The sequence below is a fragment of the Octopus sinensis genome, linkage group LG16 (genome assembly GCF_006345805.1).
Source record: "Octopus sinensis linkage group LG16, ASM634580v1, whole genome shotgun sequence".
Lineage (NCBI taxonomy): Eukaryota > Metazoa > Mollusca > Cephalopoda > Octopoda > Octopodidae > Octopus > Octopus sinensis.
The window spans coordinates 42,760,352-42,788,262 of NC_043012.1; the positions used below are offsets into that span (position 1 = coordinate 42,760,352).

The window sequence follows — 27,911 nt, forward strand, 5'->3', positions numbered from 1 at the left end:
AATTTCCACAGATTTATTTATTTATTTGCTTTTGTTAGAAATGTTTGAAATTGTAATGGGACTTTATGGACACCCTGTATTTCCTTCATTTCAGTGACATCTAGGGCGTTAGCAGATAAATATTTTCCAATGGTTACCTGTGTATCACATATTTCCACTTTTTATAGTCTCGAGACTCACCTTTACTTATAAAAAGCTGTTGTTCTAATTACCTGACAGGTTGTGCAAATGACAAGTGAAAATGTCATACTCATAGATCCAGGAACAATGTGGTACCATCAAAGTAAAGTTGCAGGGGGAGGGGGTGCAACCAATTCAATAAATAAGGCCCTTTTGGGATTTGGCCCACCGACTAGGGCCAGTCTTGTCATATTCTGTGTTAAGCTGAATCTCCCTGAGAATTACATTAATGGAATGTGTGTCTGTGGAGTATTCAGTCACTTGCAAGTTAATTTTATCCTTGTGTAGTAATGAAAAGGGAAATTGACATCCAATATTTGCTGTAGTTATTTGTCTTTGCTTTAACAATGTGTCTGTCTATGTATCAACTTTTCTTTTGATATATGTATCTACTTGTATCTTTCCTTTCGATCTATGTAGCTACTTTTCTTTTGATGTATGCATCAGTCTACTCTGAAAATACTGATAAACATTTTACTTCTCCTTTCAACTGCAGAAAAGTAACAGTAACATCCACAGCTACTTGCTGAGAGAGAGATAGACAGAGGAGAGAGAGGCAGACAGAATAACTGTCAGACAGACAGATAGATAGGCAACATTTCTTTTTGCAATTTCCATATTTTCAACACCTTTATCATATATTGTTGAAAATGTAAAGTTTTCCAGCATTTTCTGTATGAGAATGGTTCCTTCTCTCACTATTATTCTCTATCCACTTCCTTCCTCCACTCAATCTATCTCACTAAATCTCTCTCTTTTCCACCCTCCCTCTTCTATGTCTCCTTGCTTCTAACTGTTCTCCTGTGTTTAACACATTATATTTCTTTTACCTCTCAGCTCTATCAATCTCCCTTCACTCTCTCTTTCTCTTTCTCTCACCCCCTCTTACTTCCTCCTCTTTGCTGCTTTGCCTCTCACTTCAACTATAATTCCTCTGCTTCTGTCCCTCCCCTCTCTCCTGCTTTGCCACTAACTTCAAGTATACCTCCTCTGCTTAATACCTTTTATTTCTCTTTTTCTTTGTACCTCTCCCTTCAACCTTTTTACCTCTTCCTTTGAAGTAAGTGTGACACACCACAGGTATGTACAAAAACAAAAAAAAATAAGTGTATTAATATTATTGATAATTGTCAATGATATAGATAGATAGAGAGAGAGAGAGAAAAGGAAAGAAAATGGAGAGTTGACAGTTAATTATTTATTAATTGATAATTCTTACTTCCTACTGCTGTTTCCATTTGTGCTCATTAAATAAATTACAAATTTGTGCTTTAAATTTGCATTTATAAGATATGAGCAAAATATCATCAGGGAAGAAGATATACATTAAAAGATTACATGTTAACCTCTTAGTTCATACTAGTAGACTAAATATATGGAGTTATTTTGCGCATTTAATGTGAATTTAAAGCATAAATTATTTAATGAGTACAAATGGAAATAGCTGTACGAAGTAAGATTTATCAATTCATTAATAAATAATCATTAACTTTCAACTCTGCATTTTCTTTTCTTCTATTTATTGAAAATAGATTATATGCCTAATATATACCTATTGATTTAGGGAAATTTTATTTCCCAAAAATATTAGGTATAGAATCAGTGTTGTATGTAATCATACCTTTAAGAGGTTAATAAATCCTCTAATTAACTTATATATAAGTTATGCTGTGTCCCAGTTACTGCTTGGCCAAGTTGGAGCACCTTTTAATTTCCTGTGGAAAGGACACATTCCAATGGTCTGTCTACTGCCAGCACCCTGTGAGTGGCGGATTAACCAGGTCTTGTTTTCTGATGTTTTCAGGTTGCACAAAGATTTTTGAACTGTGAATGTGTGTGGGTTTCATTTGTGAGGCATGTCTTTAGGCAGCTCATCTTCTTGATGGAGCTGCAGTTCTGGATGAACAAAAGATTGAGACTGGTTGTTTGGCATCTTGATTGTCATCAGGCACTCACTGTCCTCTACCAGTCAGGCAATGGGATCGGTGGATATTCCACTTTAGCAATATATAGAAGATTAGTGGCAATGAAGTGTGACAACATTCTCGGGGAGACCCTGGGCATTGACAAAAATGAACTGGCTAGTCTAATCCAGAGTACTTTCCAGTCAGGGACTGTCATGGATAATTTCCAAATGTCCTTAGTATGGCAGTGCTACCAAGGGGTGGGGGTATAATGGATTCAAAATAAACTCTACAGGCACAGATATACTGTCAGACTCCTTTAGTATTTGAGCATTGCTGATTTATGGGGTTATTTCCAACAGCTGCTGTCAAATGTGGGATGGAGCCGTCTATCAGCCAAGTCCATAGTGATTATTGCCCTCCTTTAATCAGGTAAGACAGTTTCCCTTTGCATGGTGGCAGTTGCAAAAGAGGTTGTTTGGTGGACGAGGTTGAATGGCATGAGGACAGCGATGTTCCTGTTTTGTAGAGCCCTCATCAACTTTTTCAAGTGAAACTTGATAAAAAGTAAGTGAAGGTGGAGAGTTAATTTATTGTAAGGTGGGGGAAAGTTGTGAAAATGATAAAGGTGAATGGAACAGCTCTAATTGTAATCTTATGAGTTGGAGAAAAGGAACTGGAGAGGACACTTACCTTTGGCATTCGAGGAGATCTTGGACAGTGAAGTTCTTAGATTATCTCAAGAGGTCTTCCTACATCAGGAGAGCCACATCACTGTCATCCTTCTTTTTTCTTTTATTTTTGTATATTATGCGTACTTCTCTTCTTTGTTTTTATTGTATACAGTGTATACTTTCAATTTTTTTATCATTTCATCCACACATTATGTCTGTCTTTGTATTGCCTTTCTCATCCTTCCCACTGGTGGCAAATAAAAGAAATCATTATTTGTGGTGGAAGGGTAATTGACCAGGCACAGGAAGACCAGATGGGACAGCACGTCAGGAAGCAACTGGGTAAGTCTGACTCTAATTTTATGCCGTCTGAGAATGAGGCAAGTTGTGCTGCAAGAAGTAGTGTGAGGGGATCTGAGCTGAAGAGATTGGTTGAGTCAACACATAACAACTGAATGATCTGGCCACAGTACCCGATTGCACTTCGGTATAAGAGCGACTCTATTTCCATGCCTTCAAACTACAAGCTATTTCGGCATGTTGTTACCGGCTGTGATGATATGTCTAAGAAGTATATAGAAAGATTTTTTTTAAATTTTTGTTGCTCTTGTTTTCCCTTTGTTTTTTTTTTTTTGTGATGGCCACAAAAATCAAAATCAGTAGTGATGTGTTGAAACCATTCACTGGGGAAGGCAATGTGATGTCCTAAATAAAGAAGGTAAGACTTGTGGCAAGGCTGCAGGAAATAGATGTGGCTAGCCTAATGCTGTTGTACTTAGAAGGCAGTGTTCTGAATCTGTACTTGGAGATGGATGAAGCAAACCAGGAGAAAGCAGGAAAAATTGAAGAGTGGCTGAAGGACATGTACATGGTTTTAAAGCCTACAGCAAGCTCAGTAGAGTAAGATGGACCGGCAAGCAGATAGACAACTACATGAGTGAGATTAGGAGGTTGGTGGGCCTAGCAGTGTTTACTGGAGCAGTGATGAAGCTGACTTTTGTGACCGGCTTCCTCAACCATATCTCTCTACATCTGCAGGAGATGCCGGACATTGAAACGATGTCGGTAGGAGAGATGTAGTGACAACAGTGACTGCATATACAAACAGGACAAAGAGGTAGACTTGCTTGCTGATGTGACATCATCTAGTCCCTTCTGATCCTCCTGTGCTGTCTCTCCTTCTCCCTTCTGGTCAATTACTCTGAAGGAGGTACAGTACTGGGGCTCAGGCTCAAAAGAGATAAAGCTCATAGGCTTGTGTTTCACAGGAGAAACAAGATCCTGGACCTAAATCAGGATATGAATAGGTGAGGGCTATTCTCAATGTGTAGGAAGCTACTTGGTCACGACCCTGTCACAGGATGGCTCCAAAAATGTAGCTATTTCAAAAGTGAGCAGAAGGAGTGAACTGGGGTGATAAAGTGGGAGAGAAGACAATGATGATGATGCAAGAGGTCTTGGAGAGAGTGTGAGTGGAAGATCCAGTGAAGGGCAGCTGGTACATGCCTGATACAAAGAAAGTGACTATGTGGTGCATAGCATTGGGAGTCATGCTGGAAATAGGAGGTGTCAAGATGGAAGACGTGGTGAGGTTTAGGAAGAAGGGTGACTACAACTACATCAATGTAACTGAACTGGATGCTTTGTTAAAGAGTGTAAACCTAGCCCTGAGATGGGAATTATGAACTGTTGAGGTCCAGACTGATTCTGCCATAGAATGAGGGTGGGTGGAATCAGCAATCACCAACTGGAATTGGATTCGTACAAAAGGGGCAATGGAAATGATGATTAAGCATTGCCTGGGAATCCTGAGGGAGCTAACTGCCAAGTTCAACCTGGATTTGCATGTGGTTTCATGCCCTTGGAAAAGAATAAGGCAGACATTCTAACCAGAGTAAAAAAGCATTGGTTGGAAACAGCAGAGGATGTTCCAAGTGGGGTAGCTGTGGTTTGTCAGCTACAGGGCACAGAACTGAGGAGGATACACAAAATGCACTACATGGGGGTCAACAGGAGGTTGTTTTTTGGCTAGGATGGTTGACCCCCAATGTCACCAGGGAGAGTGTTCAGAAGATAGTGGGGAACTGCAACAGGTGCCAGTCGATTGATCCAGCCCCAAGTGCACACGAACCAGGAAAGAATCAGATAGAGGAAGACTGGAAGAAGCTAGCCATTGATGTGACACATTATCAAGGAAAGGTATACCTACCTTTCAAAGGTCAACTGTAGGCCAGGGCACATGGCTATATGGAGAGAAATCATGGTAGAGACTGCTGCCAAAGTTGCAAAAGTGCTGAAGGCAGCGTTCTTGGAAAGGGGGCTTGTAGTCAACCTATTGATGGACAACAGCACAGTTTTTCATTCAGAGCAGCTGAGAGAGATGCTCAAAAGGTGGAGCACAAGACACTTCTTCAGAGCTGCACACAGACCAGATGGAAATGGGATAGTGGAATGGCACCATCATATGATTAAAGCCATGACTGAGAAAGAACGAATCTCCCCTATGGAGGCAGTCTTCTGGTACAACATGTCACTCAGAGTGGGGCAAGCTGAAGAGTTGTTCTTGCAAAGGGCCATATTCCAGTACAAATGGAGACACCCGAGCATAGTGCCACAGCAGCTAAAGGTAGAAGGGGTTACATCTATGCAGGTTGGAGGTGAAGTGTGGGTGAAGCCCCCAAACACTTGGTGCACAAAGCAATGGGAAAAAGGAAAGGTAATCGTGATCAATACATTGAATAATGTATCAATGGATGGAATGCCGCATCACATCCTGGATATTTGAAGGGTGACGAAGGGGAGGGAGAAGCCACCCCCATAACCCTACAGACATCTCAAAGGGAATGTTATACCTCCCACCCACCGAGTGGATGGACAATTATGAAACAAAACAAGGGAGCAGTGATCTTTAGATCAGTGGGGCATGTGGTGGAAAGGTAACTGACCAGAAGGGAGAAGGAGACACAACACAGGAAGACTGGAAGGGACCAGATGACATCACATCGGTGAGTGACAGGGCAAGTTTGCCTCTTCTTCTATGCTGTCTGCAGACAAGACAAGTTGTGCTGCAAAAAGTAGTGTGAAAGGATCCAAGCTGAAGAGATCAGTCGAGTCAACACATTATAACAGGTGAATGATCTGGCCACAGTACCTGATCACAACTTGAGGTAAGAGCGGCTCTATTTCCATGCCTTTAAACTACATTATTATTGTTATGAGTTTTTCTTCTTTCAATTTTGTTTTCATTTCTTGCTAAGTATCTTCCTGACTCCTAAAGCAAAGAAACTCACCATATGCCTTGACAGGCCTTTAAAAACCAAACATACTAGATTGTTCATTTTCAAAATGAAATAAAGTCATGTGAAGAAAAAAATTTAAAACACATAGGTGGTAATTGTTCTCTCATCAACAATGTTCTTTTCAATATTCGCATGTTGAGAAGTGCATTGTCGATGTGAGAACAAACCAGCTAAAACAATCTTTTGCACTTCATGCAGGGATGATAAGCAAGGGATGATACTGAAATTATTTTCAGTTCCTTTTTTGATCATTCCAAGTGCTCCTATAATCGCTGGTATTGTAACCGCCTTGAGATGTCACATTTTTGTCAATTTCTTTTGCTAAGACATTCTGATCACAAGGTATACTCATGTCAATCAATAAACAAACTTTATTGTTTTAGATTTTCACAACAATATTTGGCTTATTAGCTGTGATGATTCAGTCTGTAGGTACTGGAAAGTCCTAAAGAATAGTTATATTTTCTCCCTCAGTTACAGCGTCAGGATGATGATTATACCATTTGTTGGCAGTTTTGATTTTATAATCTCAACATATTAATCAGTGTAGATATTGGCCAACTCTGTCATTTATACTCCACTGATACTCAAACTTTACATCCAGAGATTAAGTGGTCTGCTATTTCAATTACATAATTGCAGAATTGGCATTTTGGACGTGGTCCATTTTTCATTATATTGGCTTGGTAGTTATAGGTCAATAAGCTTTGATCTTAAGCAGCTAAGATAAAGCCTTCACTCTCTGCCTTTAGTCCTGAGCTCCATAGATGGGTGTGCTTCTGGTCTACATCAGCCTGTTTGCTATAGACCAAATATTTGCCACTTCTCAGCCAATTGCTCATATGTTTTTTCTTTGCAACATTTGCCACACTTTTATTCAACCTGAGTATCATGCATGAGACCAGTAGTCATTTTTTGCTCTTATTTATGACAGAATGAAGCTTCTCTCCCTTCACATCGACTCACAAGCATATACATGGGCATTCACCATTGCTGATGTCCATCAGCCTGTTATCAGAGCCTACTGTTATCTTCAAACATACTCACTGCTGGTCAATCTTCAGGGAAAGCGACATATCAACAGCAATATTTATGCCCCCATTTCTCTGGCAACATCTACACATGCTGACCCATGCATAGCAGCCAACTCTCAGACCGAAAACGAGTTCTCAGACCTGCTTGTGAACTGCCCAGATCTCACTAGCCTGACATTCTCCAAACCCACAACCCACCATGGAGTGAAACACCACATCCCCACTACCAGCCCTCCAGTACACAGCTGCATGCACCATCTACCATTAGAAAAACTTGCTATTGTGAAGTTCAACAATATGGAAGCTTTGGGTATCATTTGTTGATCAAGAAGTCCCTAGTCATTACCTCTACAAATGGCACTAAAATTAAACAGGAGTCGGTGATCTTGTGGAGATTATCACCATCTCAACACAAACGCAACACTCACCCACTGTCCCATTCCACATATACAGTGCTTCTCAGCCCAGATAGCCAGGTGCTCAATTTTCTCAAAGGTCGACCTCATCCCAAATTACCACCAAATACCGGTATGAGATGATGATTTTCTCAGAACTGTTGTGATCATTACTTTTGGGCTGTACAAATTTCTACATACACCCTTCAACCTGAAAAATGCAGTACAATCCTTCCAATGTGCATGAGTTTAGATGTTGTCTTTATGCACCTAGATGACATCTTTAACTCAAGCCAAAATGTAGAACAATGCAAGAAGAACCTATTAACCCTTTTTGATAGACTGGAATAATATGGTTCGGTAGTCAACCTCATCAAGCATGTCTTTGGTGTTAAGAAAATCAACTTCCTGGGACATTGAATCACACCTACCAGAAAAAGTGAAAGCTATTCTATCCTTTCACACCCCACCATGAGAGAGGCTCTGCACCAATTTGTGGGTAAGGTAAACTTTTATCATTTCATCCCTCTTGCAGCAAGTTTGATAAGACTCTTGTATAAAGTGCTATCAGGAGAAGATTGAAAACAACAGGAGTAGGACAGTGAAATGACTTCAGCCTTCAAATCCACAAAAGAAACTCTTACTAAAGCAATCAATGCTTTCCCATCATTCATATGTCAGCATTGGCCACACTCACAGTCAATGCCTCTGACACAGCTGTTGGAGGCATTTTGGAACTATACATCAATGATCAGCAGTGACTTCTAACCTTCTTCAGATGACAACTACGACCACCTGAAGATAAATCTAACACTTTTGACAGGGAACTACTAGCTACCCATCTAGGTATCCACCACTTTCGCTATTTTTTGGAAAGTTGCACTTTCATGGAGTTCACAGACCACAAACCACTCACTTTCACTGAGTAAACTGTCAGAGCCATGGTTTGCACGTCAGCAGTGACAGTTATCAACTATTTATGGGTACACTACAGACATCCAGCATACATCTGGAAAAAGCAACCCGGTTGCTGATGCACTTTCTAGAGCCCCTACCTACTCTGACACCAACATAGTCTCAATAACAGGTCTTGATTACAAGGCTATAGCCATGGCTCAACAAACAGATAATGGGATTAGGCCTACTGCACCACCATCATTTCCCTTTCCTTGCAATATGTGCACTTTGGCTTCAACAGAACAACCATACTTTGCAACATATCCACCAGGAGGTCATGACTCATCATCCCATTAGCCTGATGCCGAAAATATTTTGATGTCATTCGCAGGCTTTCCCACCCAGGTACCAGAGCCACATGGTACCTGATGTCATGCAAATTCGTCTGGTCAAGCAAATTGGGGAGTGGACCAAAACCTATATCCCCTGCCAACAAGCCAAAATCCATCAGCATACCAAAGCAACTCTTGGCAGCTATGAAACCTCATAGGCCCATTTCGGCCACATCAACATTGACCCACCTTGAAGCTGTGGAATGGCGTGTAAATTTTTTGACATCAAAATGAAGCACACAACAGCCAACCAACAGCTTGGTGGGGAGATTTCACCATTGCTGGAAGGAACCCCTCACAGCCATCCATTCCTGTGTTACTAGAGCCATGCGTGATAGTGCAGAGTCTTACTGAAATATATATGGCCTTCTATTGCATACACTGTCTATCCAGGGCTTAACAATTATTTCAAAGACCACAATGTAGGTGGCTGAGCTAACTCTAGGGCCTTGTTGAAAGAAGTAAGGAGGCATCACATGTTCTTCATTGCTGAGAACCCCTTAAACCATGACACTTGCAGGAAATTTTATATGCATAACACTTCAATTTCAGAAGGGTCTGCACATAACAATCTGTCATTTCTGTTAACTTTTTGATCTTGGTTGAAGTTTTTCTTGTTTGAGAAAAACCAAATCAAATCAAATCTTCTGCTGGATTTTTCAGTTTGTTTAAGAGCCTTTTAGATCTGATGTAGTGATTTTCTTTTGCTTTATCGGATAAATTGACCTTTCCTCGCCATATAAAGACTTACATCTGATGTCTTCATGGACAACATTTCTGACTGTTCCTTCTGACACATGGAGGTCTTTTGCAATTAACCTCATGGACTTTCTAGGATTGTAATCAATTGTCTGTTGAACTTGCTGGATCTGTGTTCTGATGGTTTCAGAGCATTTAGAATGCTTTTTATGCTTTGATACTGGTGATACGTTTCCATCTTCAGTCTCTAGCTCCTTACAAACTTTGTGCATGATAAATGTTGCAACTTTTAAAACTCAAGATATTTCTAAATCGCTATGCTCAGCCTTTATAACCATAATAATAGTATGTCTCTTCATTTCCTGAGTAATATGCAGGTCTGCCATTGTTATTTTCTGAAACAAAGATTATACAGAGTTAGCAAAAAATGTAGCAATGACCCAAAAATGGTATGTCTTCAAATACCTTACGCACCCTGAAATTTGTGAAAAAATTTATCTGCCTTTTTTCATTATTATTATTATTATCATTGAGTGAGAGAGTAGCGTATGCCATCAAAGTGACACTGGGGTAAAATATACGAAGCCCAATATACCCATCATGACAACCTGTTTGTGATGCAGGTGCACACCAGGCACATGCCTCACAACGATATATGTGCAACATGGTGATCTCATATCAAGATAAACAGTGCATGACCTTGCAGTGGAGCCCTGTTAGAATTTTCTTCAGATCGAGTAGTACATCCAGCTCAAATGGTTCTTGAATAAGGGGTGTTTAAGGATGTTGAATGAAATATCCATGTTTCCAGAGGTGAATTATTCAAACCCCAAAGAGTTCATCTCAACACATGGCTATGATGCTCCCATACTACTTCTGCTCATGATCAGAGATGCACATATTGTCAGCCACAAAGGGACATTATCAAATGGTTATGGTCAAACAACTGACAAGCAAATCTGTGGTATTGAGCAGAATATTTGCTATAACCCATTTTTTATACCAAGACAAAACAATGTACATGATAATGCTTCCAATCAGTTAAGATTAGAAGCCATGAGAACCAGTGCCTGGCACTGCATCAGGGCATTTATTATCTTATTATTATTTTTGTTTTTATTCAAGTTCAATGTTATTCCTGATAAGATTTATGTGGGTAGCAAGTTACTACCTGTAACCTTAGGTATCCACAAGTTTACAGTAGTCTTTCAAGTGCTTGGAACCCTCCTGATAATCCTTGCTGTCCCGAAGAGACAAACTTACTGCAGGAGCTCTATAGGGCATTCTACTCCAAATTCCTTCAACCATTTATCTATACCTTTCCTTACCAATTATTATTATAGGCATGACCATTACAGTTTTCATACTCCAAATTCTTCCTATTTCAAATTTTAAGGGATTATGTCTTTTACAGTTCTATATTTCAGAAATGAGGAATTATGAGGGGCGTTCAATAAGTAATGCCCCTAACCCACTTCCCATAGCAGTAGAGCAACGACACTTGGCACAGTTATTAGTCTTTTCCTACATAGGAACTACCCAGAGTTATGCATTTCTCCCATCGTTTGATACAGCTCTGGAGACCGTTTTTGTAGAAGAACCCAGCTTGGTCCTCCAACCACGACGTGACTTCAGAAATCAAGGCTGCATCATCTGGGAAACACTTTCCTTTCAAAATCAACTTCATGGCTGGGAAGAGGTGAAAATCAGAGGGTGCAAGGGGAGGAGTTCATAGCTGCACGCCTGTGCTTCTGATCTGGCGACACGCGAGTTGTGGACCAGAGCGTTGTCCTGCAGGAGGAGGATGCCTTTGCTGATCTTGCCCCGCCTCTTGATTTTGATAGCTTCTCTTAATTTCCTCAAAAGTGAAGCATAATAGGCTCCTGTAATTGTGGTACCCTTTGCCAGGAAATCTGTCATCACTACTCCGTCCTGGTCCCAGAAGACTGTGAGCATAACCTTGTCAGCGGAGGGCTGCACCCTTGCCTTCTTTGGAGGAGGTGAGTCACGGTGCTTTCACTGCATTGACTGGGCTTTGGTCTATGGATCATAGTGATGGACCCAGGTTTTATCCTGTGTGATCAGTCTTTTGAAAAATTTTGACTCATCTTCTTGGCACATCTCCAAATTCATCCTCGAGCACTCAACACGTTCTTGCTTCTGGAAAGGTGTGAGCAACCTGGAAATCCATCTGGCAGACACCTTTTGCATATGCAAATGGTCATGAATGATAGTTTCCACAGACCTGGTACTAATCTTGACCTTATGGGCTATTTGGCAAATAGTTATGCGTTGACCTTCCAAAATGGCAGCCTCAACTTGACGGACAGACGTCTCATCAACGGCAGAAGGGGGCGACCAGATCTGGGAGCTGTTTCCACAGAGTTCCGACTATGTTTGAATTCACAATGCCAGCGTTTTACAAGGTCATATGATGGGGCATCATCACCATAAGTTACTTTCACTTCATCAAGTCTCCCGTGGTGTGCGTCCTTTCAAATACAAAAACCAGATCACTGCTCAATGCTCAACAGGCTCCATTTCACACTTGACTCAGTTCAAACACCTGTAAATCAGAAACCACAATTAGTTCAGAGCTGTAATCCGCCACTTAATCTATAGAGGTATAAATAAGTGCACATGCAAAATTTCAGCTAGATCAAACAACTGCAAGTGGGTCAGGGGCATTATTTATTGAACGCCCCTCGTATGTACATTATTTACATTTGATGGATATTTGTCCTCATCTTGTTTCAGCAGATATACCGTCCAGCCTTTATCAGGTGTTTTGGGGAAATTTCAAACCTGAGTTCTCATTCCTAAGGTATTTTTCGATGTTATTGTTATTATTATTAGGAGACCTCCAGGCAATATCTTCAAGAAAGGATGCCACTGGGAGTTCCTCTATGCTGACAACCTTGCTCTAATTGCTGAGTCAGTATCACAACTAGAGGAGAAGTTTCAAGTGTGGAAACTAGGATTAGAATCAACCTAGCAAAAACCAAAGTCCTAATAAGTAGAAAGGCAGGCAAACCACAAATCCCTTCAGGTAGATGGCCCTGCTCGATCTGTAGAAAAGGCATAGGTAGAAACTCTATAAGATGTATCCAGTGTAAGCTATGGACACACAAGAGGTGCAGTAATATCAAGGGAAGGCTAACTGGGAAGAAAGTTTTTCTATGTGGCAGATGAACAGGAGCGATAAACACTGAAAATGCACAGAGACCAACTTCCGCCACATTCCAGGGAGAAAAACTAGAAGTAGTTGATAGCTTCCATTACCTAGGTGACCAAGTCAGTAGCAGAGGAGGGTGTGCTGAAAATGTAGCTGCTAAAATAAGAATAGCTTGAGCAAAGTTCAGAGAGCTCTTACCCCTGTTGGTGACAAAGGGCCTCCCGCTCAGAGTAAAAGGTAGACTGTATGATGCATGTGTATGAACAGCCATGCTACACGGCAGTGAAACATGGGCCGTGACTGCTGAGGACATGCGTAAGCTCGCAAGGAATGAAACCAGTATGCTCCAATGGATGTGTAATGTCTGTGTGCATACTCGACAGAGTGTAAGTACCTTGAGAGAAAAGTTGGACCTAAGAAGCATTAGATGTGGTGTGCAAGAGAGACGACTGCGCTGGTATGGTCATGTGGCGAAAATGAATGAGGATAGCTGTGTGAAAAAGTGCCACACCCTAGCTGTGATGAGGTGGTGAAGCACAACCTTCGAACATTAGGCCTCACCAAGGAAATGACTAGCAACCGAGAGTTTTGGAAATATGCTGTGCATGAGAAGACCTGGCAAGCCAAATGAGGCCATAACCTGTGACCTATGCCAAGAGCATAACCAGCCCGCTTATGCCTACCTTTTTCTTCTTTGGTCACTAAACTCTGCTTGCGAAGACTAGTTGAGGCAAGTGAAATCAAAATCAATTTGATGACTGGCATCCGTGCTAGCAGGGTGCAAAGAGCACCATACAAGTGTGATCGTTGACAGAGCAGCTAACCGGCTTCCATGCCAGTGGCACATAAAAGGACACCATTCGAGTATGATCATTACCAGCGTCACCTTACTGGCACTTGTGCCTGTGCCAGTAGGGTGCCAAGAGCACCATCCGAGCGTGATCGTTGCCAGAGCAGCCAACTGGCTTCTGTACCTGTGGCACGTAAAAGGGCACCACTCGAGCATGATCGTTACCAACGTTGCTTCACTGTGCCGGTGGCATGTGTAAAAAGATTCGAGCGAGGTCATTGCCAGTACCGCCTGACTGGCTCCCGTGCCAGTGGTACATAAAAAAGCACCCATTACACTCTCAGAGTGGTTGGCGTTAGGAAGGGCATCCAGCTGTAGAAACTCTGCCAGATCAAGGTTGGAGCCTGGTTCGCCAGACCTCAGTCAAAATCGTCCAACCCATGCTAGCATGGAAAGCGGACGTTAAACGATGATGATGATGATTATTATTATTCAAGTCACTGCCTGGAATCGAACTCGGAATCTTGGGGTTAGTAGCTTATGCTCTTAACCACTATGCCATATGCCTGCGGGAATGAGAACCCAGGTTCAAAATTTCCCCAAGACACCTGATGAAGGCTGGAGGGTATATCAGCTGAAACGTTGTGTTAACAATAACAAACAAGATGAGGACAAATATCTATCAAATGTAAATAATGATTATGTTTTTTGTTTTGCATCCTCTTTCTTTTCAATCCTGGAATCAAAAAGGTATGAGGGGTTGATTAGTAAGCGACTTCACTTTTCCTTATCTATAATTGTTATGTCCGGTCTATTGTTTTGTAACTACTTGTCCGTTTAAATAGGAAAGGCCCACAAAATCTTACAATATTGTTGTTATCATTACTATTATTATTATTATTCAGTAGTTTTATTTTCATAGCGTGCTTTCACTTCACTACCGAGCGCAGCTCTGTGTGCCTTGGGTATGTGCTGTGATTTGTTGTGATGCTCTGATGGTTACTGTATTGAAAGTGTTTTGCATACGATGTGTGCAGTGCCTAGTAGTGCAATTTTCTGTATGTTATATGTGTTTGTAAGTCCTGGTGTTTTTGTTATGTATTTGTCTGAATATTTTTTTATCATGCCTAATGCGCCTACTATGATAGGAATTGTTTCTGGTTTTAGATTCCACATTCTAGTTACCTCTATTTCCAGATCTTTGTATTTTGAAAGTTTCTCCATTTCTTTTAGAGACACGTTGTCATCTGCTGGTATTGATACATCAATTAGAAAGCATTTTTTTTCTTCATGATCTCTGACAACTATATCTGGTCTGTTGGCCTTAATTTCTCTATCTGTGTGTATTGGCATATCCCAGAGTATGGTTGCTTTCTCGTTTTCTGTGACCTTTTCTAGTGTGTCCCTATACCATCTTTTTTGTTGTTATTCCATAATGTTGGCATAGCTTCCAGTGTATGTAGGTCCCAACTCTGTCATGTCTGTGAATATATTCCTTCTTAGCCAGGACTGGGCAGCCAGAGATAATATGATATATTGTTACTTGTCCATCTCCACATATTCTGCAGTTACTTGTTAGATTTCTTTTCATTACATGCTTTTGGTAATTTCTGGTGGGGAGGCTTTGGTCTTGTGCTGCAATTAAAAATCCCTCTGTCTCTGCTTTGAGTCCTGAGCTTCTCAACCACTGCTGGGATTTTTCTTTGTCTATTTCTTTTGCATTTAGTTTAGTCCAGTACTTGCCATGAAGGGGCTTTTCTTGCCATTGTTTTATCATGGTCCGTTGCTGTTCTAGTTTTAGTTTTGATTTCATTTGCTTTATAGCTTTTGTTGTGTCTTCTTCTTCTTCGTATTTGTTAGGTGGTATGATTTCTGTTTGTATTTGTCAGCTTCCTTAAATACTGAGAACAGTTTTTTGTTTTGCTCATGTTTTGCCGCTATTTGTATCAGTTTTCCTTGCTTCTGAAGTAAGTATTTTTGCAGTCCCATGGTGGTTATTTTATAATAGTTTTCCAGCTTTATAAGGCCTCTACCACCTTCTATACGTTGTATATATAGTCTTTCTATGTCAGATTTTGGGTGATGCATCCTAGATCCTGTCATTATTTTTCTTGTTTTCCTATCTATTTTGGTTAGTTCATTTAGCGTCTAGTTAAGGATATTGTAGCTGTAACTTATAACTGGGACGGCTAAAATGTTAATACCTATTATCTTGTTTTTAGCATTGAGCTCTGTTTTTAGTATTGATCTAACTCATCTATAGTATTCTTTCTTTATTTTCTCTTTCATTTGTGTGTTGTATCATATCAAGTTCATGGATTCCTAAATATTTGTAAGTTTGGCTTTGGTCTAATTCTCTTATTTCATTGGCTTTATCTAGTGTGATGTTGCTACTCTTAACTAGTTTTCCTCTTTTCAGGGTTACTTTGGCGCATTTTTCTAATCCAAATTTCATATCTATTTCTTTGGTAAATCCATGAACTGTCTTTAGTAGTGTTTCCAGCTGTTTGTCATTTGTAGTGTATAGTTTTAGGTCATCCATATATAAAAGGTGGCTGATCGTTTTGCCGTAACATTTATATCCGCATCCAGTTCTATTTAGCATATCAGATAGAGGTGACAGTGCGAAGCAGAAAAGGAGTGGAGAGAGCGTGTCTTCCTGGAATATTCCTCTTCTAATGGGGATGGCTTTGGTTTTCATGAGTCCCTCTTTTGTTTGGAGCTGTAGCACTGTCTGCCATTTATTCATAGTGTCCTATGTATTTTATAATTATTGGTGCTACCTTGTTAATGGCTAGTGTTTCGAGGATCCATGTGTGGGGGATGCTATCAAACGCCTTTTTGTAGTCGATCCAGGCCATACTGAGGCCTTTCTTCTTTCTGTGGCTGTCTTCAGTTATGGCTTTATTGATCATTAGCTGATCTTTACAGCCATATGAGCCTTTGCGCCATCCTTTCTGCTCTTCTGGAAACAGGTTGTTTTCGTCCAGGTGCTTGTTCAATCTTTGTGATATTACTGCAGTAAATGCTTTGTACGTTGTAGGGAGACAAGTTATAGGTCTGTAGTTTTCTGGTTTTGCCGTTTCATTGGATTTTGGAATTAAGATGGTTTTCCCCTTATTTAATATCCATGTTGACATGGTTTGGACAGTTTGACAGGAGCTAGCCAGTCAGGACTATACCAAGCTATCTTTTTTGGCATGGGTTTACAGTTGAATGCCCTTTCTAGTGCTAACCTCTTTACAGAATGGACTGAGTGCTTTTTACATGGCAGCAAGTAATTCACAAGTAGTACTGAAAGAAGTGGCTTTGTGCCAGATGGTGAGAGTGGCAGTATATCAATGATACAATTTGCAGGGGAAGAACAGAAGAGAGATATGGCTTGGAGGCATTGGGAAGTCAGGGGCAAAGTGCATGAGGAGATGTGGTGGGGACATACATTTATAAGTATACTAGCAGAATTGCCCGGCGTTGCTCGGGGCTGAATTACTTGAAAGTACTGTTAATGATTGCACTGAATGATGACGATTATTCAGGCAAATATTGATATAAGTTTACGCTGGGAGATAAGGACTTAACGATCAAACGTGTGCCATTGCATTGTTTTGGGGGAACCAAATTTCTGATGAGCATTATAGGGGTACCAACTTTAAGTTTGAGAATGTGTGGTGGTAGTCCGGGTGCTCAAAGGAATTGAGTACCTCTATTGGATAGTTGATGACGTCCTCTGGGTCAGGAGTTGTATCGATAGACTGATATACATAGACTTCCCCAGGAATGAGTTTTAGCATTTCATCATTAATATGGTGAACAGTTTTATTCCTTGGGGCCAGTATAGCCTTTTTGCCAATCCAATCCATATTCTGATAATTAGCTTGTAGATCTTGGAACACTGCATCTCTGAGATCAGAAGGCGTCTTAACAATGGTACAAATGGAATCGATGGCAATATTACCATTTTCATCCCCTGGTATTTTGCCTTCGCCAAGTGCAATGAGGGTGTGAGGAAATGCTGCTGATGTGATATTATGTCGCATATGAGCACGCATATTGGTGTGAAGTTTGAGAGTTACTTCCCTTAATTTTAAAAAAATGCATTAAAATGGGAAAAAATGATGGTAAATTATTTGTAAAATCGTAGACGCGCGCTAATACCCAGAAGGGCTCGATATGAATCACGACTATAAGATACTCGGTTTTGGTTAAACTGCATCGCAAAATGTGGGAGTAGTTACGAATCTAAATCGGAGTAGACAGACACACAACCTTTCTTTTATATATAAAGATTTTCGTCCTAAAAAACTTTGTATGGAGTGAATGGTTACCTCTATGGAAATATATACACACACATTATACATACATGTGTGTATAGATGAATATATAAATACATTTAAATATCTATATACACTTTTGGGCGATCTTTCTGCTTCTTAGAGATAACTTTAGATGTTATTTTCGTCCTAAAATACTTTGTGCGGAGTGAATGGTTACCTCTATGGAAATATATACACACACATTATACATACATGTGTGTATAGATGAATATATAAATATATTTAAATATCTATATACACTTTTGGGCGATCTTTCTGTTTCTTAGAGATAACTTTAGATCTTATATTCGTCCTAAATAACTTTGTATGGAGTGAATGGTTACCTCTATGGAAATATATACACACATATTATACATACATGTGTGTGTCTATATACACTTTTGGGCGATCTTTCTGCTTCTTAGAGATAACTTTAGATGTTATATTCGTCTTAATAACTTTGTATGAATTGAAAAAGAAAATGAATTGAAATTCTAAAAGAAAGGAATTTGTTTACATACATGTGTAAAATGGCAAATGTTTGTGCAGTTGTCTGATGGAACTGATGTATTATAATGAATAGTCCTCCTTCTTGTGAATATTAATTTGATTAATATGAACTGAAAACCAGTGGTGTAGCATAGGTGATCTTCTAGCAAAAAGGATGACCAGTCTGAATGGGTCATCCCTGTCACACACACACACACACCCTCACACACACACACACACAGACACACACGTTAGCTTACAATGTCTGTCAACAATTGACACTGTCGTATATATTAGTGTGTCTATGTGTCTAAAGAGGAAGTGGGAGTAATAGGCAGAGTAAAGGCTTCAAAGTGAAATGTTAAAATATTGAGTTTTCCCGAATTTTGTCTTAATTGGGGATGAAATTGAAAGAAATTTTGTATGGCATGACCCAATAGAAGTTCTTTGAAAAATCATAGGTAAAGTCTAATTGAAGAAATTGTGTGAGGAGTAAATCGTTATGTATTTATTTGTTTCTGTTTGCTGCTTTTTTTTTTTTTAGTAGTGTTGTAAGGTAGACTTGCAAAGAGAAAGTCATAGAAATGAGAGTGATAGCGTGAGTGAATCAGATCCCTCCCTTTGTGTGTGTGTGTGTGCGAGTGCTGTAACCCACACTAAGAAATGCATTTGACTTATACACCACAATGTGAGTTTTCTCTAAATTTTGCTTAATTGGGGTTGAAATTTTAAAAACTGGACCTGGCACGACCCGATGCATTCTATTCTTAAAAATGCTAGGTAAATTGTAATTGAAGAAATCCTATATTGTAGATTTCTATAAGATACAAAGGGAGGCAGATAAAATCTGCCTTTTATAATAAGAGATAAATATATATATATATATATTAAGAACAAACTTACTTAGAAATGGATGCATGCGTTCTGTCGTGTAATAACAAATTAATAAATAAAACATATGCATATATACATACATATATGTACGTACCTACATCTACATGCATATATGGATACAGGACACCAAAAAAACGTTGAACACAATGAGAAACGAAAACATAAACACAAAACCAAGGAACTGGACATTTTTCTTAAACAACGTAAAAATAGAGTACAGGACATATAACACAAGGAAAATTCCCCTTCTTCAGTTGCCATGGTTTCATCTACTCCGTGTTTCAAAATATATATATATATATATATATATATATATATACATACACATAGATAGATAGATATAAATGACAGGCTTCTTTCAGTTTCCATCAATCGAATCCACTCACAATGCTTTGATCAGCCAAGAACTATAGTAGAAAAATGTTCAGTCCCACTATGTTGCACCTTGGTGCAACATAGTGGGACTGAACATGGAACTATGTAGTTGGGAAGCAAACTTCCATACCACACAGCTACAGCTTAATTCAGTAATTTATAAACTGAAGAAGTCCTTAGTTTCCACTTCCAAAACACAAGTTCTATCACCATCTAATTTCACAAACTTATCTTGGTCCAGTTGAAACTGAATAGCATGTTATGTTGAAAATGTATTGCATCAAAAGAAAGGAAACTTGCACTATAATTTACTCAACTATACAGTCTTTATTCTGATTAACTTACAATCTCTTTTCTAAATAAAAGAGAATGAAAAATACTTTCAGAATGTATGAAAGGGAATTACTATATAACTTGTCATTTTTACATAAATATTATTTTTTAGCGCTTTTACAATATTTAGCTTCAAGAGAAGCAATAGTACTATTAAAGTTGTTGGCTCTTCTTTTCAATATTTGACTTTCAAGTGAATTTTCACTGTTCAACCCAAGTTTCTTTTTCATTTCTTCAGCTTCTTTTGCTTCCATTTCAAATCTGCAACAAAAGAATTTAGATTTAGTATCAAATTTATTATACAAGTTGAACAATTAAAAGCACAGCTTATCACAATGGATATTCAAACATTCATCTTTGTAGCAGGACCCATAAATATTTCAAGGAATATTTCTGAAAACTTTATCCAAAAAACCTGAAAGCATAGCTTGTGTTGTGTCTATATAGAAAGCTAGTCATTTATCTGCTGCTCACTGAAAAGTGAAAGAAATTGGAATATGACGATTACTTAATGCACTTTATATTCTTTATGCATAATCTTACAGACTTAATACATAGCACTCATAAAATAAATATTCACTCTTATTTTTCCATTTTCCCCCACAAACAAAAAATCTCATACATATGATACAACCTTCAGTTAAATTACATATATCTGCCACATAAATAAGTGTGAATATTTCACAGAATTGTACTTGTGCGCATGCATTAAGTAATAGGTGATATAAAAAAATTAGTTCAATTTTCACTATCCAATCACCTCCACCTCTCTCTGCCTTAATCAGAACATTACCCCTCTGCTAAAATTATATTTTTAACTCTCCCCCTCTACCTTCAATGAACTTTTTTAACTATGTAATAGATATTATGTTCCCCCACCTCACATCATGGACGCTTCTCTCTTCCTCTTTGCCTTATCCTCTTTTTCTCTCTCCTATTTTTCCCTTCAACTAATCACATGAAAACATTACAATTACATTCCCTCTACCTGTCATGGACACTTCTCTCTCCCTCTTTTTCTCTTATCACATGAAAGTGTTACTGACAGGCTAAGTAACACAATGACAAGCAGAATTATTATAAGATGTGACAGGCTACAATGGATCTGTTTACTGAATTCTTCTGTTCCATCCCTGTCCTTCCCCTATCAGCATGGCTTTCCTGTGGAGCCCAAATTTGCAATGTTGCTTTCAAACTCAATTACACTGATGTAATTGAGCCCCATCAAAGATTTTATATTCTTAGGAATTATTTGTTAACACAGGTATGGCCTGTGGTAAGAAGTTAGGTTCCCAGCAACATGGTTCTGAGTTCAGCCCCACTGCATGGCACCTTGGGCAAGTGACTTCTACTATAGCCTCAGACTGACTGAAGCCTTGTGAGTGGATTTAGTAGACAGAAATTAAAAGAAACCTGTTATATGTGTGTTTGCCTCCATCACTGCTTGACAACCAGTGTTGGTGTATTTACATCCCTGTAACTTAGCAGTTCGGCAAAAGAAACCAATAGAATAAGTACCAGCTTAAAAAATAAGTTAGTTTTCCCTGTGCCATGAGGCACATAAGCAACAACACAATCTCTCCAACTAGCTCTGTTTTCTGCCACTATTCTGGTCTCTTTCCACATTCAGATAGTGCTTTTTACATGCCACTGGCACAGGTATCACAACTGCAATTTCCATTTGATTTTCATTTTGATGTTGATGTACTTGACGCAATAGTTCTCCTCAAGCACAGCAGGTCGTCCTATGATCCAAGGTAAGCACAGCAGGTCGCCCTACAATCCAAGGTACTTTTGAATGGGCTGGGGCTGGTTATGTGAAACTGGTGTAGGATACAGCCATGTCTTCTCAATCACAGCATATCTCCAGAGGTCTTGGTCTTTCAGCATTGCCTCTGTGAGGCCCAACGTTCGAAGATCACGCTTCACTACCTCATCCCATGTCTTCCTGGATTCCTTCTACTGTTTGGGAGTGGCACTTCTTCAGAGCTCTCCTCATCCATCCGTAGTACATGACCATACCAGCGCAAATATCTCTCTTGCATGCCACATCCGATGCTTCTTATGTCCAATATTTCTCTCAGAGCACTTACACTCTGTCATGTGTGCACACTGACATTACATATCCAGTGGATCATGCTAACTTCATTTCTTTCAAGCCAACGCATGTAACTCCACAGTCACGGCCCATGTTTCACTGCTGTGAAGCATGGCAGTTTGTACACATGCATTGTACAATCTACCTTTCACTCTGAGCAAGAGGCCCTTGTCACTAGTTGGGGTAGAAGTTTTCTAAATTTTGCTCAGGCTATTCTTATTCTAGTGCTAACACTCTCAGAGCTTCCATCCCCACTACTAACTTGGTCACCTAGGTAGCAGAAGTTATCAACTACATCTAGTTTCTCCCCCTGGAGTGTGATGGAATCTGTTTTCTGAGCATCTGTGGTGTTTATTGCCCCTATGCATCTGCCGCGCGTGAAAGCTATCTTCGATGTTAGTGCACCTCTTATGTGTCTATAGCTTGCACTAGGTACATCTTTTGGAGTTTCTACCTACACATTTTCTACAGATCAAGCACGGCCACCTACCTGAGGGTGTGTGTGATGAGTTCACTTTCCTACTTACTAGAACTTTGGTCTTTGCTACATTGACTCTAAGACCCTTTGATTCTAAACCTAGCTTCCACACCCAAAATTTCTCTAGTTCTGGTAGTGATTCTGCTATGAGGGCCAGGTCATTAGCATAGAGGAGCTCCCAGGGGCAACCCGTCTTGAATTCCTGTGGAGGACTATGATGAATAAAAGGAGACTGAGGGCTGATCCTTGGTGGACCCCTACTTCTATCCGGAATTCTTTAATTTGTTTGACTAAAATTCCTCAAGGTGGTGCCCCAGCATGGCTGCAGTCTAATAACTGAAACAAGTAAAAAATATTTATCTATAAAATACTTTTCTCCGCAGCTCTTTGACAATGTAACTCATGAAAAACTCAAAAGTACATTTAACATCAAGCTTACTTCAGTATCCTTTGCCAAGGAGGCACTGCTCAAATGGTATGGGAATCTGGGTTTACATAAATGCTCCTCTATCTTTCCTTTGCTTCCTTTCTTCCATTTATGCTTGATCTTTTTGTGATAAACAATATTCTCTCTTTTCCAAGATGGATTAGCTCCAACAGGGAAGTGAATGAAGCTCTACAACTGTGGAGTGGGCTTGTTAACTCCAGTGTGGAGAAAACTGACTTAGAGAGTTTGATATAACTTACAGTCCTAACACATTTTTGGCTTTTTTTTTTTTTTATCTGATCAAAACTCAAGATGCTGCCCACTTTCTCAAAGTGTCAAGTTTTCTGGAGATAGGATAGATACAGTGTGTAGCAAATATCAGTGGGTTAGGAGCCCTACATCTCTATCACCTTCAGAGCCAGAGCTGATAGATGCAGGGGAATGAAGTGTTATTGTGGCATGCCTCTCAGTTCTAAGGTATAGATGGCAATGCTTGCCACAAGATAAATACGATCATTTAATGAGCTGAAGTCAGAGTAAATATCATCTCAATTCTGGAACCAGTAGGATAGTCCTGGAATGATGAAAAGAGGACCAATGGACCCCTTGACTCTAAGATAGCAGCAGATGCCTTGTATTAGATGTTACTATTAGTGACTCATGAACTCCATCACATATCCTTAATGCTGTTGTGAAGGTTGGAGTTACTGCATTTACAGCTAAACAAAATAATGCACCAAAATACCATAATTTGTTGGCAAATTATGTAGTTTAACCCGAAGTTTTTAAGATATTGGAGAGGATTGGACAACTGACAAAGCTCACTGAAGTATCAGGTGATGCTCAAGCGAGTGCTTGGCTGTTCCAGCACCTAAGCCCTGCAGTTAAGTGGTAAGTGATTTGGGATGTCTCACAAATTTCTAGAGAACACTAGTTTCCCATGGTACAATGTATAATTGAGGGAGTGTGTGCATACCTCTATTTTGATTATTTACCCATTTCTATTTTTTCTTTCTTTCTTATTCTCTAACTATTTACTTTTATAAATTACTTTCTTTTCTCTGAATTATTGCAAATAAAATTTGTTAATTCCCTTCACATACTTGAGCTGCAAATTTATGGTTTTATGCTGACGATATCAGAATCTATAATGATGCTGAGGTCCATATCATAGCACATTACTGAATATTGAAAATTATTTATCTTGTTAGAAAATAACTGTTTAGCTAGCATAACTACAGATTAGTGCTCTTCAACACTCAACCTTGTTTCAGAAAAAATGCATATTTTTTAATGAAAATTTGTAGATACATTCTTGAGTACAATTACATTCATCAAATTAAAAAAAAAAAAGAATTGAAGGATTTTGGATCATTCTCTGCATCCCCATCACAACTGCTTCTTTATAACTATTTAAATCATTATTTTAAAACATTTTCCAGAAATATTTACAAGCAATTTTGTGAAAATATGTTTTTGAGAATTTAGATTGTGTTGTAGTTGTGCCCCTTGTGCCAGTAACACGTAAAAAAGCACCATCTGAACGTGGCCAATGCCAGTGCCGCCTTGACTAGCTTCCGTGTTGGTGGCATGTAAAAAGCAGCCACTACACTCTCGGAGTAGTTGGCGTTAGGAAGGGCAACCAGCTGTAGAAACACTGCCAGATCAGATTGGGGCCTGGTGCAGCCTCCTGGCTTCCCAGACCCCAGTTGAACCATCCAACCTATGCTAGCATGGAAAACGGACGTTAAATGATGATGATTATGTTAAACCATTACAAATAAAAAGTTTTTGAATAGTTTTGGATTGCTCTACTTCTATTCTCCTAATTTTGCTATATACCACTAACTTTCTTAATTTTAATATTTTTTACTTTTTTCAGAAGCATCAACATACCAAAGATCCGCACTTGGAGGTGTATTTCTGCAAAATGTGAGGGGGGATGAGGAGAATGATCCCAAACCTCTTAATATTTTTCTTTTAATGTTAACAATCATAATACATATTCCTCGAAAATTATATCTGCAAAATTTCATAAGGAATATGTATTTTTCAGAAAATTATGCAGTAAATATGCTTTCAAGAGTGTAGATTATACAAGACGTACCCCACCCGATTTTGTTTCCACATAACTTTCAGAAAAATGGGTACTTTTTTAATGAAATTTTCTACAAATATGTTTAGGATGGTGTAGATCCCGATAATATCGGGACTTGCGAAAAAACCTTTCTACGAGTGGGGAGAGGAGTTACAAGAAATTCACACAAGTCGTCTTTCTTTATAACTTTAAAAATGGGTATTTTTTAGTGAAATTTTCCACAAATAACCTTAAGAGTGTAGATTACGATCATATGAGAATTTAATGTTAAAAAAAAAAAACAATGTAAAGAATACGCATACCCGGTGGTCAAGGTGAGGGTTAAGCCGAAAACGGGTGGTATGCGTATTCTTTACCTCTGCTCGCACACATGCATATTGGACACATCATATATTTACAAAATCAAACTTGAAATTTCGAAACATTTGTGATGTGTACGTGCTCACCCTTTTTCTTTACACCTCAAATTCCAATATAATCGTAATCTACACACCCTGAAAGGTATTTGTAGAAAATTTCATTAAAAAAATATAATTTTTTCTGAAAGTTATGAGAAAACAAAGTCGACTCGTGTGAATTTTCTGAAACTCCTCTCCCCACTTCTGGGAAATGTTTTGCACAACAAATTCCGATGTAATCGAAATCTACACTATCTGAAGTGTGTTTGTAGGAAATTTTATTTTAAAATATTCATTTTTCTGGAAGTTATGAGGAAACAAATTTGAGGAGGGAGGCACGAACAGAAAAAAATCAAAAAGGCTACACTTAAGGAAATTGGCAGAACAAAATCGAATCAGAGAAAAAGGGAAGAACGACACGAAACTGACAAAAGGCAAGAGAAGATAGATCGAATACATCGGCGCTCCAGTGATCAACTAACTGCTACTTATTTTATTAAGCTTGAGATTAGTGATCAGAACGTAGATGAGGCTAATAATGAGGCTAATAATGAAGAAGAAAGGATCAAAATTTCCTGATTTCTGCCCCACCACATCCTCTACTTTAGATGATCATAATCAGAAAATATTCCTTATTTTGGCGATCCTTCGGAATAGGTACCGGAAGTGGCTTTGTTTACATTTCTGAAGATAACAGAAACCTTTTCTCCCACCCCTAACCCCCCCCCATATATATAAAAAAACACTTTCTTGAAATGTATCCGGTACCTATACCGAAGTTACGCCCTTATTTTTACTTCTGGGGTCGTCTGTCTTTCTATTAGAAACGTTTACCTGGGAATTTACTAAAAGTGAAAACAAAAATCGTATGTAACAGATAAGTCATCTTAACATATTTCTGTGTACCAGACCTTTAGCTGTTATTTTTAGCATAACGAGTTTCTTGGTGAGGGTTTCATTTGCCTTCATTGTCTGTTTGTTGCTTCAGTAGAAATCTTCGGAGATTACGAAGATGCAAAAAGAAAAAAATTTTAACCCAACTCGCCGCCCCCCACTACCTCTCTTTCCTAGGGGTACAAAAGGAAGTCTTGCCATGCATTTTTCAAGGAGGGGTGCGAACCTACATTTGGCCCCTTTTAAACACGTCACAAATTAGTTGCGTCGTTAACACTCTAAGGAAGTAGTATCGGAATATCCAAGTCTATTTTTGTATTTTCCTCGGATCGTTTCGGTTTCATTATTAATCACGTAGATAAGATGTACTTGAAAAAAGACTGCAAATTTTTTTTTCCTAAATGTCACCAACATAATTGTAATCAACACCCTCGAAAACGTATATCTGTAAAAATTCATGGCAAAACGTGCATTTTCTGTTGGAGAGAAGGTACGAATCTGTAGTTATGTTCCGAAAATAAAAAATTAAAAGTCGAGCCGGAAAGAAATGTCAGATGTGTTATTCAATTTCTTTGCGTAATTTATAAATACATACAACATATTTTATACATAAAACTCAGCGATACGAGCCAATATTAATTTGAGTTGTTCAGCACTCTGTGTCTGTGGGTGCCATCCATAACATCATTTACAAGTATATAAATGAACAATATTTATTGATTCTAACAATAAACACGGCAATCAGCTTTCGCTCCAATTAAAATCCTAGTCTCTTTAAAGACTACTCGATATTCGTGTTTCCCTATTGTGTGAAAATACAAAAGACCTAGTCATTTTAAGAGTGTTTAAATTTACCTTTTACTCCGCTTGTGTTTCTTCTTCATATCCTCTTTTATAAACATTTCAAAGTTTGGCAATTGTTTCTTTTTAATAAGTCCTTGAACAATATTTACAAATCTTGGTTCGTCTTCAGAAGTAGAACACATCATATTATCCATAATTCTATCCATGTCACCTTCATATTCTACATAGCAGTTTTTCAAGTCTTCTAGTTCTTGAGCCGACCCTTTGTATTGTTTTTCGAACTCCATAACATCGTTGACAGAAATTCTTTTGAAGAGGCAACGCCAATATGCGTACCAATCCTTACCGTCATCGACCAAATCATCGTCTATGCTACCGGTTTGATCGTAGATGGCTCGTTTATCATCGTCCTGTAATATCGAGTAAATTTTTGACAAAACTTGAAACTTCGCTGTTGCTTCTTCTCGCTGGCTTTCAGTAAATTTATCTGGGTGTGTTGTTAGGGACTTTTTGTAATATGCTCTTTTAATTTCATTTGCACTGGCGGTTTTATCTACGCCGAATATTTCGTACAAGCAATCGCTGTTGAATAGCGTCCTACATAATTCAAATAGATTAGACATTTTCTATTGTTTTTGATCCTTGTACTTTAAAAGCTTCGCAAAATTAGACATAAAGGAAATATAAAATGTTCTTTTTATATCTAAATTGCCGCTAAGAAAATAGCGGGAAACAAGCACGTTTAAGTGGGAAGTTACGGTTCTTAGCATGTAGCCCTCCCCCCTCTCTCTCTCTCTCTCTCATATATTTTATATATATATATATATATATATATATATATATTTATATGAAAGAAAAGGACGTTCAGAAT

General features: G+C 38.8%; 1 protein-coding gene and 1 long non-coding RNA gene across 2 annotated transcripts; one reads left to right on the forward strand and one right to left on the reverse strand.

Annotated features, from left to right (window-relative positions):
* Positions 1 to 954: 954 nt before the first annotated feature.
* On the forward strand, positions 955 to 25,768 carry LOC118766576. The gene is made up of 3 exons (XR_005002516.1): positions 955 to 1,260; positions 3,023 to 3,100; positions 24,729 to 25,768. It is a non-coding gene; the product is annotated as an uncharacterized LOC118766576 (long non-coding RNA).
* On the reverse strand, positions 19,815 to 27,828 carry LOC115220381 (dnaJ homolog subfamily C member 9). The gene is made up of 2 exons (XM_029790495.2): positions 27,092 to 27,828; positions 19,815 to 20,104 (listed from the first exon to the last, which is right to left on the reverse strand). Exons 1-2 carry the CDS (start codon positions 27,661 to 27,663, stop codon positions 19,945 to 19,947), a joined length of 732 nt encoding a protein of 243 aa, XP_029646355.1. The 5' UTR covers positions 27,664 to 27,828; the 3' UTR covers positions 19,815 to 19,944.
* Between the last annotated feature and the right edge of the window lie 83 nt (positions 27,829 to 27,911).

What these genes read in the sequence shown, in the direction of transcription:
- LOC115220381 (XM_029790495.2), bottom strand. Translation starts at nt 27,663, where the DNA reads ATGTCTAATCTATTTGAATTATGTAGGACGCTATTCAACAGCGATTGC. An exon ending in AAACACAAGCGGAGTAAAAG is followed by an intron (nt 20,105 to 27,091) that starts GTAAATTTAAAC and finishes CTTTTGTTGCAG; the next exon opens with ATTTGAAATGGAAGCAAAAG.